Below are 13,353 nucleotides of genomic sequence, written 5' to 3'. Positions count from 1 at the left end.
GCATTTTTACAGGAGGGGGATGGGAGGAGGTGTAGCCTAGTTAGTTGTGGGAGTGTCAGCAGAGTGGCTGTCTGCTTTGGTCAACTTTGCTGCCAGCCATCAGCAACCACATGACTGTATTTGCCTCTCATCTGGTTTAGATGTGTCTGGCCTTTACACCATTTTAGGAAACAGCTGCTGAAACTGTAGCTCACCATTTGGAGCTTGCAGAAAAGCTTTATATCTGATATTTTTAAGGAGCAAGTTAAACAATAAAACACTTTTTGAATCTTTATGCAAAACTGAAGTTGTTTAAGAATTAACACATACGTGCAGTACCTGTGAAACACGCAGCCTTAAGGGTTACATGCAAGAGAGCATAAACAAAAAGAATCATACCTGCACTCTTCATCACTCTTGATGAGGGGGTCAGAACCAACTGTACCCACCAAAAACTTGGGACTGAGCAGCGGCAAGCGAACATGTTGTAATACCTAAAGTGAAGAAGGCAACGGAGATTATTTGGATCAATAGTTCCCAATATAAATATATTGATGGTAAGTTATTTTCTAAAAAATTGATTTACACTTTGGCACTACACACTGTACTCCAAACATGCACAGTTTCAAAGCTGGGTTCACATTTGTAGCGCTCAACATTGCTGAGTTTCCAATCTCAACGATGTCACTGTAAGAATGTATCAAGCAAGGACCATCATATCCTTTTTTTTATTCATTCATGGGATGCTGTTGTCACTGGCTACGCTAGCATTTATTGCCCATCCCTAATCCCCAGACATTGCTGTGGGTCTGGAGTCACATGTAAGCCAGACCAGGTAAATAAACTATAGAAAATCTCTCATGACTCCCAGTTACAGTCTCAGCTGAATGAACAATAAATAATAAGGCTTCAAATGTACATCAAACAAATCAATGAGTCTAAACTGCTGCCAGGAAGATTTTAGTCCTTACTTTTTGAAGTGATGTCACTATTTCTTTAGATGGTGCTACATCAGACTGCACCCTAAATTGAGGGAAAGTCCAGTCTACAGTTACATCTCTACTAACGTGACATTGAGACTGTTTGCCTAGAATTCTTTTTTTTAAAAAAAGTGTATGACATCCCTGTAAAATCTCTCTCCGAAAGCTCGATAGGGAAAATAAACCTGCAATGTAGGTAACTGTAGCAGCAAGCATGCAGAACTGAGTTAACTCATAAATGAAAGCATTGAAAATAGTTAGGTTCTCAACCACTTAAAATTTTGAAAGTATCTACAATTGCATGTTGACATAATGATTAGAATTTAGCATGCCCAATTACATATTTGCCCAAATAGGGCAAGGGCCGTCTGTGCAACATGTCCAATTATCTCTTAGTGACATCAGTGGCGGAGGCTCAAGCAGATGGGTTTAGTCATTAAAATAAGCAAACTTTAGGACATGTGGAAGGTGCCAGATGATGGTTCAATAATTAGGCACTGACACATGCTAAGACAGACTTTTAGTTCACTCTGATTTCCTAAACTTCAATTCCTAACTAAGGCTCCAATCAAAATCTAGAGTACAGAGGCTTTTTCGCCCCACCATGCCCACGTTGCCAATGCTACAATGACCAAATGGAGGCCAGGTATGTGAACAATCCAAAAAATTAATCAGAAATTAAGTTAATCCAACTAGTTTTGCATATCTAAATGGCTAGTTAAGAATGTTACTGCATTGCCATTAGCCTAATAGTAAAATACCCACTCTCAAAAAACCAAACTATTCTCAGAGAACTGTCTCAGAGATACATTAGTGGAAAAAAAAAGAACAACTTACACTCAATGTACAACAAAAACAAATTACTGGAGAAACTCCGGATGACTGGCACCATCTTTGGTAAGAAAGCAAAGTTAATGTTTCAAGTCCAGTGACTCTTCATCAGAACACGCAATGTAACTGCACTGACTGATGTGAAATTATCCTGAACTTAATACACCAGTTCTGTCTCTGGCCAATGATTTTATTCATCAGATTAATTCACAATAATACATCTAGAGACCACTTAAGATCATGACAAGCATTATATAAATGCAAATATTCCTTTCTTGCCTGAACCTGCTTTCTTAAATAAAAAAGTTTTCATTCCACTTAAAATAGTCCAGCTCATATTCTAGTTGCGAGTAACTTCAATACATGGTTGGTCTAAGACAGAGGATTAATAGCAGCATTCTAATTAAAGCTCAAAGATAAACAAGTCACATAGTATGCAGCATGTTTCTATGCTTCATTAGAATTAGGAACAGAGTATCTTTACTGAATTCTTGCTTTTGAAACACAAGTAAAACAAGGCCAAGGGGTCAGATTTTCACCTGAAGAATGCTTACCTGGGGAAGCTGGGGACGTCGCTCTTGAATGCTATATTTGACCCAGGCCATGACTGCATTAAAAACTTGCTCCTCACTCCGCACATTCAACTCATCACTGGAAATTATATCAATGAGTTGATTGGCTGGTAACAACATGAACTCCTCACTCTCCATCACCTGAAAGCAAAACAGAAAGAAATAATTGCAGGTTTTACTGAAGAATTGAGGTACAGAAGCTGCCTCAAAAAGAAAACTTTCTGTCAATGCTAGATTTCCTTCAGTAAAATAATATCACTTTACGAAGGCCACCAGCTGTAACATTTACAACATATTCTAAATAACCTAGCACCACATACCAGTAGGAATTTAGCAGTCATACTGTTGGAAGGAATACACCCTCTCAATGAAAATCCTCAGTCTCTTAATTTCAAAAGCAGCATATGGATAGACTGTAGAACATAGGACTTGAGTGCATCTATCAAGGAAAATATAACTTTTAGCCAGAATTTCAAGAATTTTCATTTCATTTTGGAAATGGGAGGCGAGGAGAAGAATAGAATAAGGATAAGCAAGCCAGTCTTTCTGAAAGTGAAGACCTAATTTTACTCCTGCTAAATATAAATTGAGAATACAAGTTATATACCTACAGATAAAAAGCTCGCTACAGGGCTAGGAGTTTCACATCAAAGGAGGATATTCAATACTTCAGTTAATTTATTTGACTCCAAAGCCAAATCTTCATTGGAAAACATGACAGAACAAATAGCGCCTTGGGCACCATTCAGGTTGTATAGCTCTGTAGTGCCCTGATCAGTGTAAACAATCACGTGCAATTTATTTCCCTTACCATCTTCCAAAAAGTTTATAGGAAACCTTTTTCTGTGCACCATGAATAACAAAATTATAAAAATACTCATTAGAAATTAGGTTTTAACTTTGATACAGGACATGCTCTCCCTTGTTTAATTAAGTCACCTGACACATCCATTGAGAAATACACAAGCAAAATTTAAATTGACACACCAGCTTTATTTTCCCACTTCTGTCATTGAGAGGCAGTTAGGTTGGGTTGGTTCCCCACTCAACACCAATGCTCCCACCCCAACCCACTTCCAAATAGTTAAATAAGATCTCAGCATGAGGGCCCTACCTCCCATCATTATGACACAAGTAGTAACACTGGCATGCCACGTACAGACTTACTCAAATCAAGACACCTTGCCATTACACACAAATGGTGATGTTGTCAACAACCTAAATAAATTGTAATTACTTGTAAAATACCATGCGAGCAAGTTTTTACCATGATAGTCAAGTGTACAATGATACTAACCTAAAATACATTTCTTAACTATTTATTTCATTCAAATTCAGGACCTAGACACAGCTTTCTTCCATGCTGCAAATTCCTAAGAATCTGAAGTAACAGTTATTTATCATAGTGAGTTGACATCTACAGGTGCACGTTTCTCAACAGAAATTATTTTAGCTGTCCAAGTTGTCAATATATTAACTCGTAATCAAAGAAATAGATTTATGGATATCAGATGAAGAGAGAAATATGCTTAATTGAGATTTACCTTAAAAATCAAACAAACAATTTTTCAATATAGGATTGCATAAGAATAAAATTTTGGTTAGGCATGCAAATGAGAATTCAAACCAAAAGAAGTGTGAGACTAGTTGCAAGTAGAAATAAAACAAGATAGAGGGCTCTGGCAAAGCCTTACATAGGGTAGGCCAGGTATTCCTTATGATCCTGTGATTGATAGTTTGATAGCTTAGCAGGTACATGTGGTAAAATGAAGACAAAACCAGCAAATTCACACAGAAGTAAAACCACTTGCAAGTTAATTTATGACTTCCATCATTACCTTTCAAAGCAAAAAGAGGTTTAGAAACCATGGCATATCAGCGAACATGATGTCTATGACAAAAGCATTCCTAAGAGCAATTGTCTCATCAAGTCTGCTCCACCATTTGATCATAGTTGATACGTTTCTCAACCCATTCTCCTGTAACCTGTGATCCCCTTACCAATCAAGAATCTAGCTATCTCTGTCTTGAATACACTCGATGGCTTGGCCCCCACAGCCTGCTACAGCAATGCGACCCATACATTGACCACCCTCTGGCTGAAGAAATTCCTCCCCTTCTCAGCTCTAATAGGTCGCTCTTGCACTCAGAGGCTAAACCCTCATGCTCTAGTCTCTCTTACTAAGAGAAACATTTCTTTATGTCCACTCTATCCAGGCCTCTAAGTAAGTTTCAATCAGATCCCCATTCCCATCTTTCTAAACCCTGAGTACAGACCGAGAGTCCTCAACCGCTTGTCATATGACAAGTACTTCATCCCTGGGATCATTGTTGTAAACCTCCTCTGGATCCTGTCCAAGGCCAGCATATCCTTCCTTAGATATGGGGGGTCAGTACTACTCACAACATTCCACATGTGGTTTAACCAGATTGAAGTCTTCCATGATTATTGTAAATAGTGCCTTTCTTACAAGCCTTTTCTATCTCCCAATTTATTTTCTTCCCCATATCCTGATTGCTGCTAGGAAGTCTAAACACAACTCCCATTAGATTCTTTTTCCCTGTGCAGTTCCTCAACTCTAAATCACACAGATTCTAGATCTTCCATCTCTATCTTGCTATTTACTTAATTTAATTTAACCACAAAGCAACCCCACCCCCATTCCATCTTCTTGTCCTTTCGATAGAACATGTATCCTTGGATATTTAGTAACCAGCCCCAATCCCCCCGCGCCGCATCGCTGATATCCACAACACCATGTCCACTACTTTTAACATGCATTACTGGCTCATTTACCTTGTTTCATATATTACACACACTTAAGCACATGCTCAAGTCCTGGGTTGACTGTCCCCCTTTTCATAGTTATCTCCTTACCTTCTGTGCATGAAGTTAGATTTTTGACCTTTTCCATACTCTATCCAATTGAGAAATTAAACTACAAAAAGAAAATCTAATGCAAGGTATACTGTATACCAAGTAATTCAATACTCCTTTTCCCCTTTATAGTTGTCTTCAATAATTCTATTTACAGGGATCCCCTGTGGACATGCATATTCATCTGTTTGATGAGCAAATGCACTTTTAGTAGCTAGTACAAACAGAAATCCCTGTTATTGTCCTAATTCACATTGTTGAGAAGTGGATCTGTATATTTTCATTTTAATCAAAAATTTAAAATGCTGAAAATATGAGGATTGAATTCTCTACAAATGTATTTAGTTAATCGTCTATCAACCTGCCATGTCACATTTTAACTGCTAACATCCAATTTAAAGAATTAGCTTACATAAACAGAAACTGCACAAATGATCATTCTAATTTATTCAAATATACCCAAAGGGACATAATCTGTAGTTAATAACACCTACCTTGAACCAGAAACAAATAACCCTGGGCTATTTTCAATTTTTAAAAAAATTTTCTAATCAACTATGTAGATACGTTACCAAAGTTTAAGAGGCATTTAGACAGACATATGAACAGGCAAGGAATAGATGGATACAGACCATGGGCAGGCACATGGAATTAGTTTAGATGGCATAACAAACGGCACAGGTGTCACAGAGTCATAAAAAAAGGTACAGCACGGAAGACCACCTCTCAGTCCAACTCATCCATGCTGGCCAGATATCCTAAATTAATCTAGTCCCACTTGAAAGCATTTGGCCCACATTCCTCTAAATCCTTTCTATTCCCATACCCATTCAGATGCCCTTTGAATGTTGTAATTGTACCAGTCTCCACCACCTCCTCTGGCAGCTCATTCCATACCCACACTACCCTCTGCATGAAAAAGCTGCCACTTAGGTCCCTTTTGTATCTTTCCACTTTCACCTGAAACCTAAGCCCTATAGTTTTGGACTCCCCCACCTTGGAAAATAGACTATAACACATAGGAGCAGAAATTAGGCTATTCAACCCATTAAGTCTGCTCCACCACTCAATCATGGATGTGAAGTTTCCTAAACCCATTCTCCCACTTTCTCCCCATAACCCGTTTCCCTTAATATTCAAGAACCTATCCAACTAAGTCTTAAATATACTCAATGAGCTGGCCTCCACAGCCATATGTGGCAATGAATTCCATAGATTCATCACTCTCTGGCTGAAGAAGTTTCTTCTTCTGTTCGAAAAGGTTGTGTCCTTAGGTCCTAGTGTCTCCTACCAATAGAAACATCTTCCCAACACCTACATTGTCCAGCCCATTCAGTATTCTGTATGTTTCAATTAAGTCCCCCCTCATCCTTCTAAACTCCACTGAGTATATAAACCCAGAGTCCTCAAATGTTCCTCATGTTTTCATTCCTGGGACCATTCTCGTGAACCTCCTTGGCTATACACCCTATCCATGCCCCTCATGATTGTTCAAACCTCTGTAAGGGTCAGCCCTAATCCACTGAAGCACCAGGCAAAATAGCTCTAGCTTATTCAAGCTCTTCCTATAGCTCAAATACTTTGCACTGATGTGATGAGCTTTTCCATCATTCAGGATGGGATATTTGTGGAGCATCCTCCTCTAAGGAGTTGTTTAATTACCCACCACTGTCTACAACTGGATGTGCTCGATCCATCAGTTGTGGCGAGCTGAAAATGGTATTATTTGCATAGACTCTTCTGTTATTAAGACTGCTATATTGCTTTCCAACACAATAAAAGTTTCAATTATTTAGTTACTGCACAAGATATAAAAATAATCTACACAATTATAAAACAATATATTTATAATAATTACAAAACAATCACTTAAAGTATTAGAATATATTGCACAACCTTAACTAGGGTACAGCTCTACAGAAGATACATATCCTCTGGTTCTTGCTTCAGTTACTCACTTGTCCCCATCAGAAGCAAGTCCAGCAGGCTATGTGATCAAGCTCATTTTAATCATTACCCAGTCTTCAGATTTCCAGGTTTCTGATTTACTGCATCCGCAGTTCTTTCAGTTTTTATTCAGATTTCCAGTGCACGATAACAGGAAAGACCAGGAATCTGGTTCACTTGCTTTTCTCCTCTTCCTAGCTCCAGACAGCTAACTGTAGCAGTACCAACGACACCTCTTCAATATACAACTCAGCAAAGTGAATAAAATCTGAGATCTTCTTAATCTACACGATTCAGAAACTGTTTACTCATGTCTTTTTATACAGCAGAGAAAGTAAATTTACCATTTCATTATTTTTAAACTCTACTTGCTTTAACTTCTTGATTGGATTTAAATGGCATGACAATCAATTTCTTGTATAATCTTGATGTGCATTGCTTTAGATGGAAAACAAGTAGTTATTTTTAAAATGGAAATAGGACATAAAATGGAAATGAAATGGAAAAAGGATGTTGCCAGGTTTGGAGGATTTGAACTATAGGAAGACGTTGAATAGGCTAGGGCTGTTTTCCCTGGAGCGTTGGAGGCTGAGGGGTACAATTGCAACATTTAAAAGGCATTTGGATGGATATATGAATAGGAAGGGTTGGGAGGGATATGGGTCAGGTGCTGACAGGTGGGACTAGATTGAGTTGGGATATCTGGTCGGCATGGGCAAGTTGGACCGAAGGGTCTGTTGCCATGCTGTATATCTCTGATTATGACTGCATAACTGTGCCTCCACATAGTATTCCTCTCCAGCAGTGGAGTTGTGTTCCATCCCTGGCATTAGTAATCACTTCTTTCACAGGTTATGCTCATCTGTAAAGTCAGTAACCTTCAAAATCCCCTTTGACCTCAGTGCGGAAGCGTGGACCACAACTACTGCTACCAATGTGAGCATTTTTGAGCTGGAATATCAGCTTCCACTTAATTCAAAAAAAGATTTTGTGTAGTATTCTATGAGGAAGTGAAACTATAGTCAGAAGAGATAAAAGAAAAAAGCCAGTAAAGAAACAAAGATAAGTAGAGGACAGGTAGCAGTGAGGAAATGGGGAGGCTGCAGAAGGGATTGGACAGTCTTGGAAAGCAGACAAAGAAGTGGCAGATGGAATACAGTGTGGGAAGGTGTGAGGTTACGCACTTTGGTAGGAAGTGAGACATAGACTATTTTCAAAATTGGGAAAGGTTTTGGAAATCAGAAGCACAAAGGGATTTAGAAGTCCTAATTTAGGATTCTCTTAAGGTTAATGTGCAGTTCAGTTGGCAGTTAGGAAGGAAAGTGCAGTGTGAGCTTTCATTTCAAAAGGACTAGAATACAAGAGTAGAGATAGCCAGGAGTTTCCATTAATCCAGCAGATTTGATCTTTGTTATAGGTAGGACAGTGGCAACTTTCAGCTATACAGACAACTAGCGAAACTGCAGACAGAGTCAGAAAAGATAATGCTTATGTGAGCCCAGGGAAAATGGCAAGTTAAATCTAAAATTGGCTCAGTGGAAGAATGCAAAGGGTAAGCCTGACAGCTGTTTGTGTGATTGCAAAGCTGTATGCAATTGGATTGCACAAGGTTCAGTACTGGATCATTTCCTTTCAAAGTACACATCTAAGAGTTAGATTTGGGAAAAGAAGTTTACAGATGATGAAAAAAGTAGCAGGCAGCAGGAGGACATACTGGCCAGATTGGCAAATAAATTGCAAATCCAAAGTGCAAGGTAAAGCATTTGGAGAGGACAAAACAAAAAATAAGAGAATGTACAATTAATAGGTTAGTGACAAGTGTAGAGGAAAAAGGATATCATGGAGTGCATGTTCATAAATCTGATAAAGTGGGATAGACAAAGTGGCTTAAGAAAGCATACAGGTTGCTATTCTTCATTAGTGGAGTTACTGAACAGAAGAATGTGGAGGTTATGTTAGAACTGTATTAAACGCCAGTTAAGCCACAACTCGAACACTGCATTTACTTCTAGTCAACATGTTACAGGAAGGAATTTAACAGGATTTTGACCCAATGGCAATAAAGGAGCAACAACATAATTCCAAGTAAAGACAGAGTGTGGCTTGGACATCTTTATGACTCTAAATCAAAAATGTGCCTGACTTAGATAGAACAATGGTTTGAAACTTACTACCTGAAAAGATGGTAAAGGTAGAATTCCTCTTCAGATTTAAACAGTATTTGGATGTGTGTATGAAGTGTCGTAATCTACAAAGTTACAGACTGAAAGCTCCAAGTGCTCAAAATATTAAGCAGAAAAACTCCATCAGCAGACTCGATGGACCAAATTCCTGCCTTGTGCAATAATTTATGATTCTGTGATAGATGAAATTTAATGCAAGAAAGTGTGAAGTGTCACGTACTGGAAGAAAGAATGAGAAGGGGCAAAACAAACTAAATGGCACAATTTCAAAGGAGTTTGAGAAATTGGAAAAGCTGTGTTCGCATATACAAATCTTTGAAAAGAACAGGACAAATTCATAAGACTACTAAAAAGACATAGAGGATCCGAGGTTTTATAAATGGAGACAGAGTACGAAAGTAAGGGATATGCTAAACTTTATAAATCATTGGTTGTGCTTCAATTGGAACCTCAATTTCAGGACGCACTACTTTTCAGGAGATATTGTCAGGTCTTGGAAGATAGCATTGCAGCTTTACTAAATTGGTATCAGGAATAAAGAATTTCAGTTATGTGGAGAGAACTGGGAAGCTGGATTGTTCTCCTTTCAGCACAATTGCTAATAGAAGTATGTGAAATTATAAAGGGTTTTGATAAGGAGGTCAGGAGAAATTGTTGCTACTTCCAGTGGGCAGTTACTTGTGGAGTCAGATTTAAGGTCATGAGCTAAAGAACACAAGAGAATGAATCTTTATGAAATGAGTTCTGATGATCTAAAGTGTTCTGCTGAAAAAATGGTGCAAATAGATTCATAAAGAAACGCTACAACAAAAAAAAAGAGTACGTCCAATTGGAGAGTTTTACCAAAAAGGTAGCATGGCAAGCTGGATGAAATAGTCTTCTGTCAAGGTCCCACAATCCAGTTATTTAAATAATTACTTTATTACAAGGAAGCAATTCCAATGAAAGAACTAGGAGTAATAAGACTTACCTTGACCAAATTAAAAGGTTAAAATAGACATGTTAAACTCACGCAATACAAAAACTTGATATTTGTTTAAGAAGATGAAAAATTAGTCTGAGATATCAATCACATCTATTCTAGAACAAGTTAGCCAGTCTCAGCCGAGACAGCACTGAGGGCATTACAGTCAGACATTACATTCCTAAAGGGAGGAGGCAGAGTTCCTCATCAACTAAAGAAAATCCACTAAGTGTCTGTGTGCAAATGCCAAGCAAGGATAAGGTATCTCCTTATTCTCATTGCCAAATAAAATGTGAGCACTACTGTTTAAGTTCACTGACAATGAATTTTGTTCTTGACAAAGCACTGGCATACTCTGACTAACACTAACTCACTCATCTTACAAGTAAACTGCATCACCTGATTCAAAACACAAAGTCAGGAAATGACTATGAAAAGTAACTCTTGTATCTCATAATTACTTCAGGAACTTCATCTGATCTTTCAAGTTCTCAACATGTCAGTGTTGGAGAGTTTCCAAAAGACATCTAAATAAACTGCAACAGGCCAAAGACTGGAAGAAGTTAAAGGATTTTTTTTAGATCCAAGTACTGTCATCAGCAATTGAAAAGTGACACTGAATCTACCTTATATTAGCAAGTGGCCCAAGTATTGGAGTGTCTCAATATCAAGAACCAAACTTAATTTCAAAACACACAAAATTTAAAAAATATTTCACTAACATTTGTTTCAAAGCAAACAGAAACAGCATGATTCAGTGGACTACTGTGAAATAGAAATACTGCTGTCAACAAAGTATGAGCTGGGGAGCAATTGTAGAAGAGATCATGTGTGTTGATAATGATCAATGTAAGTAGCAGCAAGATAAAACACATCAACCTCAATGATCCCTCTATTCGGCGAATAGCCTCCTAGATTATACTTTAAGAATGCAACATCACAAAAGAATATAAAGACGAGGCAAATAAATATACTGATCTAACTTTCTCTTTTAATAATAACTAAGTGTTGAATTACGAACATATAGCTTTGAACAAGGCAATGGTTGACACTTACAAATTACACCAGTCGCACTGCAGCTTGTTCATACTTAGTTCAAGGAATCGTCTTAAGGATACTGTGATATGTGAATATGTGCTGCATATATGCATGGACATTTTATCCCTAATGGGAACATAAAACACATCTCAAAATACTTAAACACTGGAGCTAAGCCAAATCTACAGCGAAACCTGACCTTTCCAAAAATGTACCATCACAAGTTCCCCACATAATGCCCAATTACATTCCCAATTACATTCAACAACTCAAGGATCATTTGAGAACAGAAATTGCTGGAAATACAAAGCAGTCTACCAATACTTGCAAACAAGATAGATTTAATATTTAGATGTAGTCTTTTCATGAGAATAAAAATACTAAAATTGATAACATGTTGAAAAGGCCCGCTGCAAGGCACAAAATACAAAAAGGCATTGCAACATTTTCATTTCCCATTGTCAGTCTTGTCACCACAAACAGTTAGTGTTGTACTTCGGATTTGTGTTCCCTTTTAGTGTGATCATTTGGACTAGTTTTGATGCCACAGTGAATTGAAAAATAACAGAGGTCACATTAAAAAAAATCCTTTTGCATTCTTGTTTCAAACATGGCAACAGGGAAAGTCAGAAAATTGCTAAGCTTGTTCTCATGTTCCCATTCTCCACTTAGGAAAAAATTACCCCATAGGATTCTGCTTAATTCAAGATGGAGGATGGGAAATAAAAATGTGGCTGTAAGAACTACTTTTTTTGAGATATATTCAGTGCTGGAGTTGATTTCCTCAAATTCTAGGAGCAGTAATTACTGTATTATAAGTTGTTGCATTGCTTTGGAACTTTGGGGGGAGAAAAACATCAAAACAACAGCACTTTAAAAAGACAGACAAAAAGACAGTGGTGATTCAAATAGAGAAAAAAGCCTACACTGCTGTCTGATCCAGCTGCTGCCTTTGTTGTCTGTTTTCAAGTATCTCTGAGCACCAGAGTTTGTTATAAGAAAAATAAACAAATAGCGAAATTCACAGCTGACCTTGGAGAAACCTGTGTGTGGGAGTTCACAGCAGGGGAGCAGCTAAGTGGCATTTTAAAGTGTAACCTTACTGGTTTTCTTTTGTAAATCCATAATAGTAGAGTTTTTCTTGATTATGTTATGATTGAGATTGGTCTCTTGATTAAACTTTTAAAAATATAAAAACATAGGTACTAAGCTAGCCTGGAGCAGTGTTTTTAAGACCAGTAAGACTACTATTTTCTGGGTCTATGGACTGTTAAGGTGCAAAGATAGTCTTCGGTAGAGTGATGTGCTCTTCCCGTTGGATGTGGGAGATTATGTGTGTAGGAGGTGTGTTTGGTTGAGAATCCTATTGGATCGCACGGATCTGTTGAATGGCAGATAAAGGTAATGAGGAATTTACAGGAGTGCGATGGATGGCAACTACAGACAAGGAGTTAAACCAAAGGTACAGTCAGGTAGGTGGGTGACCTCCAGGAAAGGTAGGAGAGGGAGGCAGGTCATGTAGAAGTGTCCTGTGGCTATCTCCATTTCAAACAAGTATGCTGTTTTGGAAAATATATGGCTCTATTCCTGATGAAGAGTCGACTCTCCTACTCCTCAGATGCTGCCTGAACAACTGTGCCTTTATAGTATCACACTCTGACTCTCAGGGGAATGTAACACAGACAGCCAGATTTCTGGTACCGGGACCACTCTAATGTAACCAAAGGTACACCAGGTTCCAAGCTGGTAATGATATGGGGCTCCCTAGTTAGAGGCACAGACAGACGAATCTGTGGCTGACAGCAAGACATCAGAATAGTATGTTGCTTTCCTGGTGCCGGGATCAAAGATATCTTGGAGAGGGTGCAGAATTTTCTCAAGGGGGAACGGGACCAGTAGGAGGTAGTTGTACACATTGGAGCTAACAACACAAGAAATGAAACGGACAAGATTCTGAAGTGAGAATATAGAAAATTAGGCA

The 13,353-nt window shown here is 38.2% G+C and overlaps 1 protein-coding gene across 2 annotated transcripts in view; it reads right to left on the bottom strand.

Annotated features, from left to right (window-relative positions):
- klhl20 (kelch-like family member 20) overlaps positions 1–13,353 on the bottom strand; it is a 98,657-nt gene that overhangs the window by 35,657 nt on the left and 49,647 nt on the right. For both annotated transcript variants that reach the window (XM_072573443.1, XM_072573444.1), the window contains exons 3-4: positions 2,345–2,503; positions 379–473 (exon numbers count right to left, since the gene is read on the bottom strand). In XM_072573443.1, coding sequence (XP_072429544.1) covers positions 379–473; positions 2,345–2,503 — 254 coding nt within the window. The remainder of the gene's footprint in view (positions 1–378; positions 474–2,344; positions 2,504–13,353) is intronic.

The sequence above is a fragment of the Chiloscyllium punctatum genome, chromosome 7 (assembly GCF_047496795.1).
Source record: "Chiloscyllium punctatum isolate Juve2018m chromosome 7, sChiPun1.3, whole genome shotgun sequence".
In the NCBI taxonomy this organism is placed as follows: Eukaryota; Metazoa; Chordata; class Chondrichthyes; order Orectolobiformes; family Hemiscylliidae; genus Chiloscyllium; species Chiloscyllium punctatum.
This window is presented reverse-complemented; position numbering and strand designations above follow the sequence as displayed.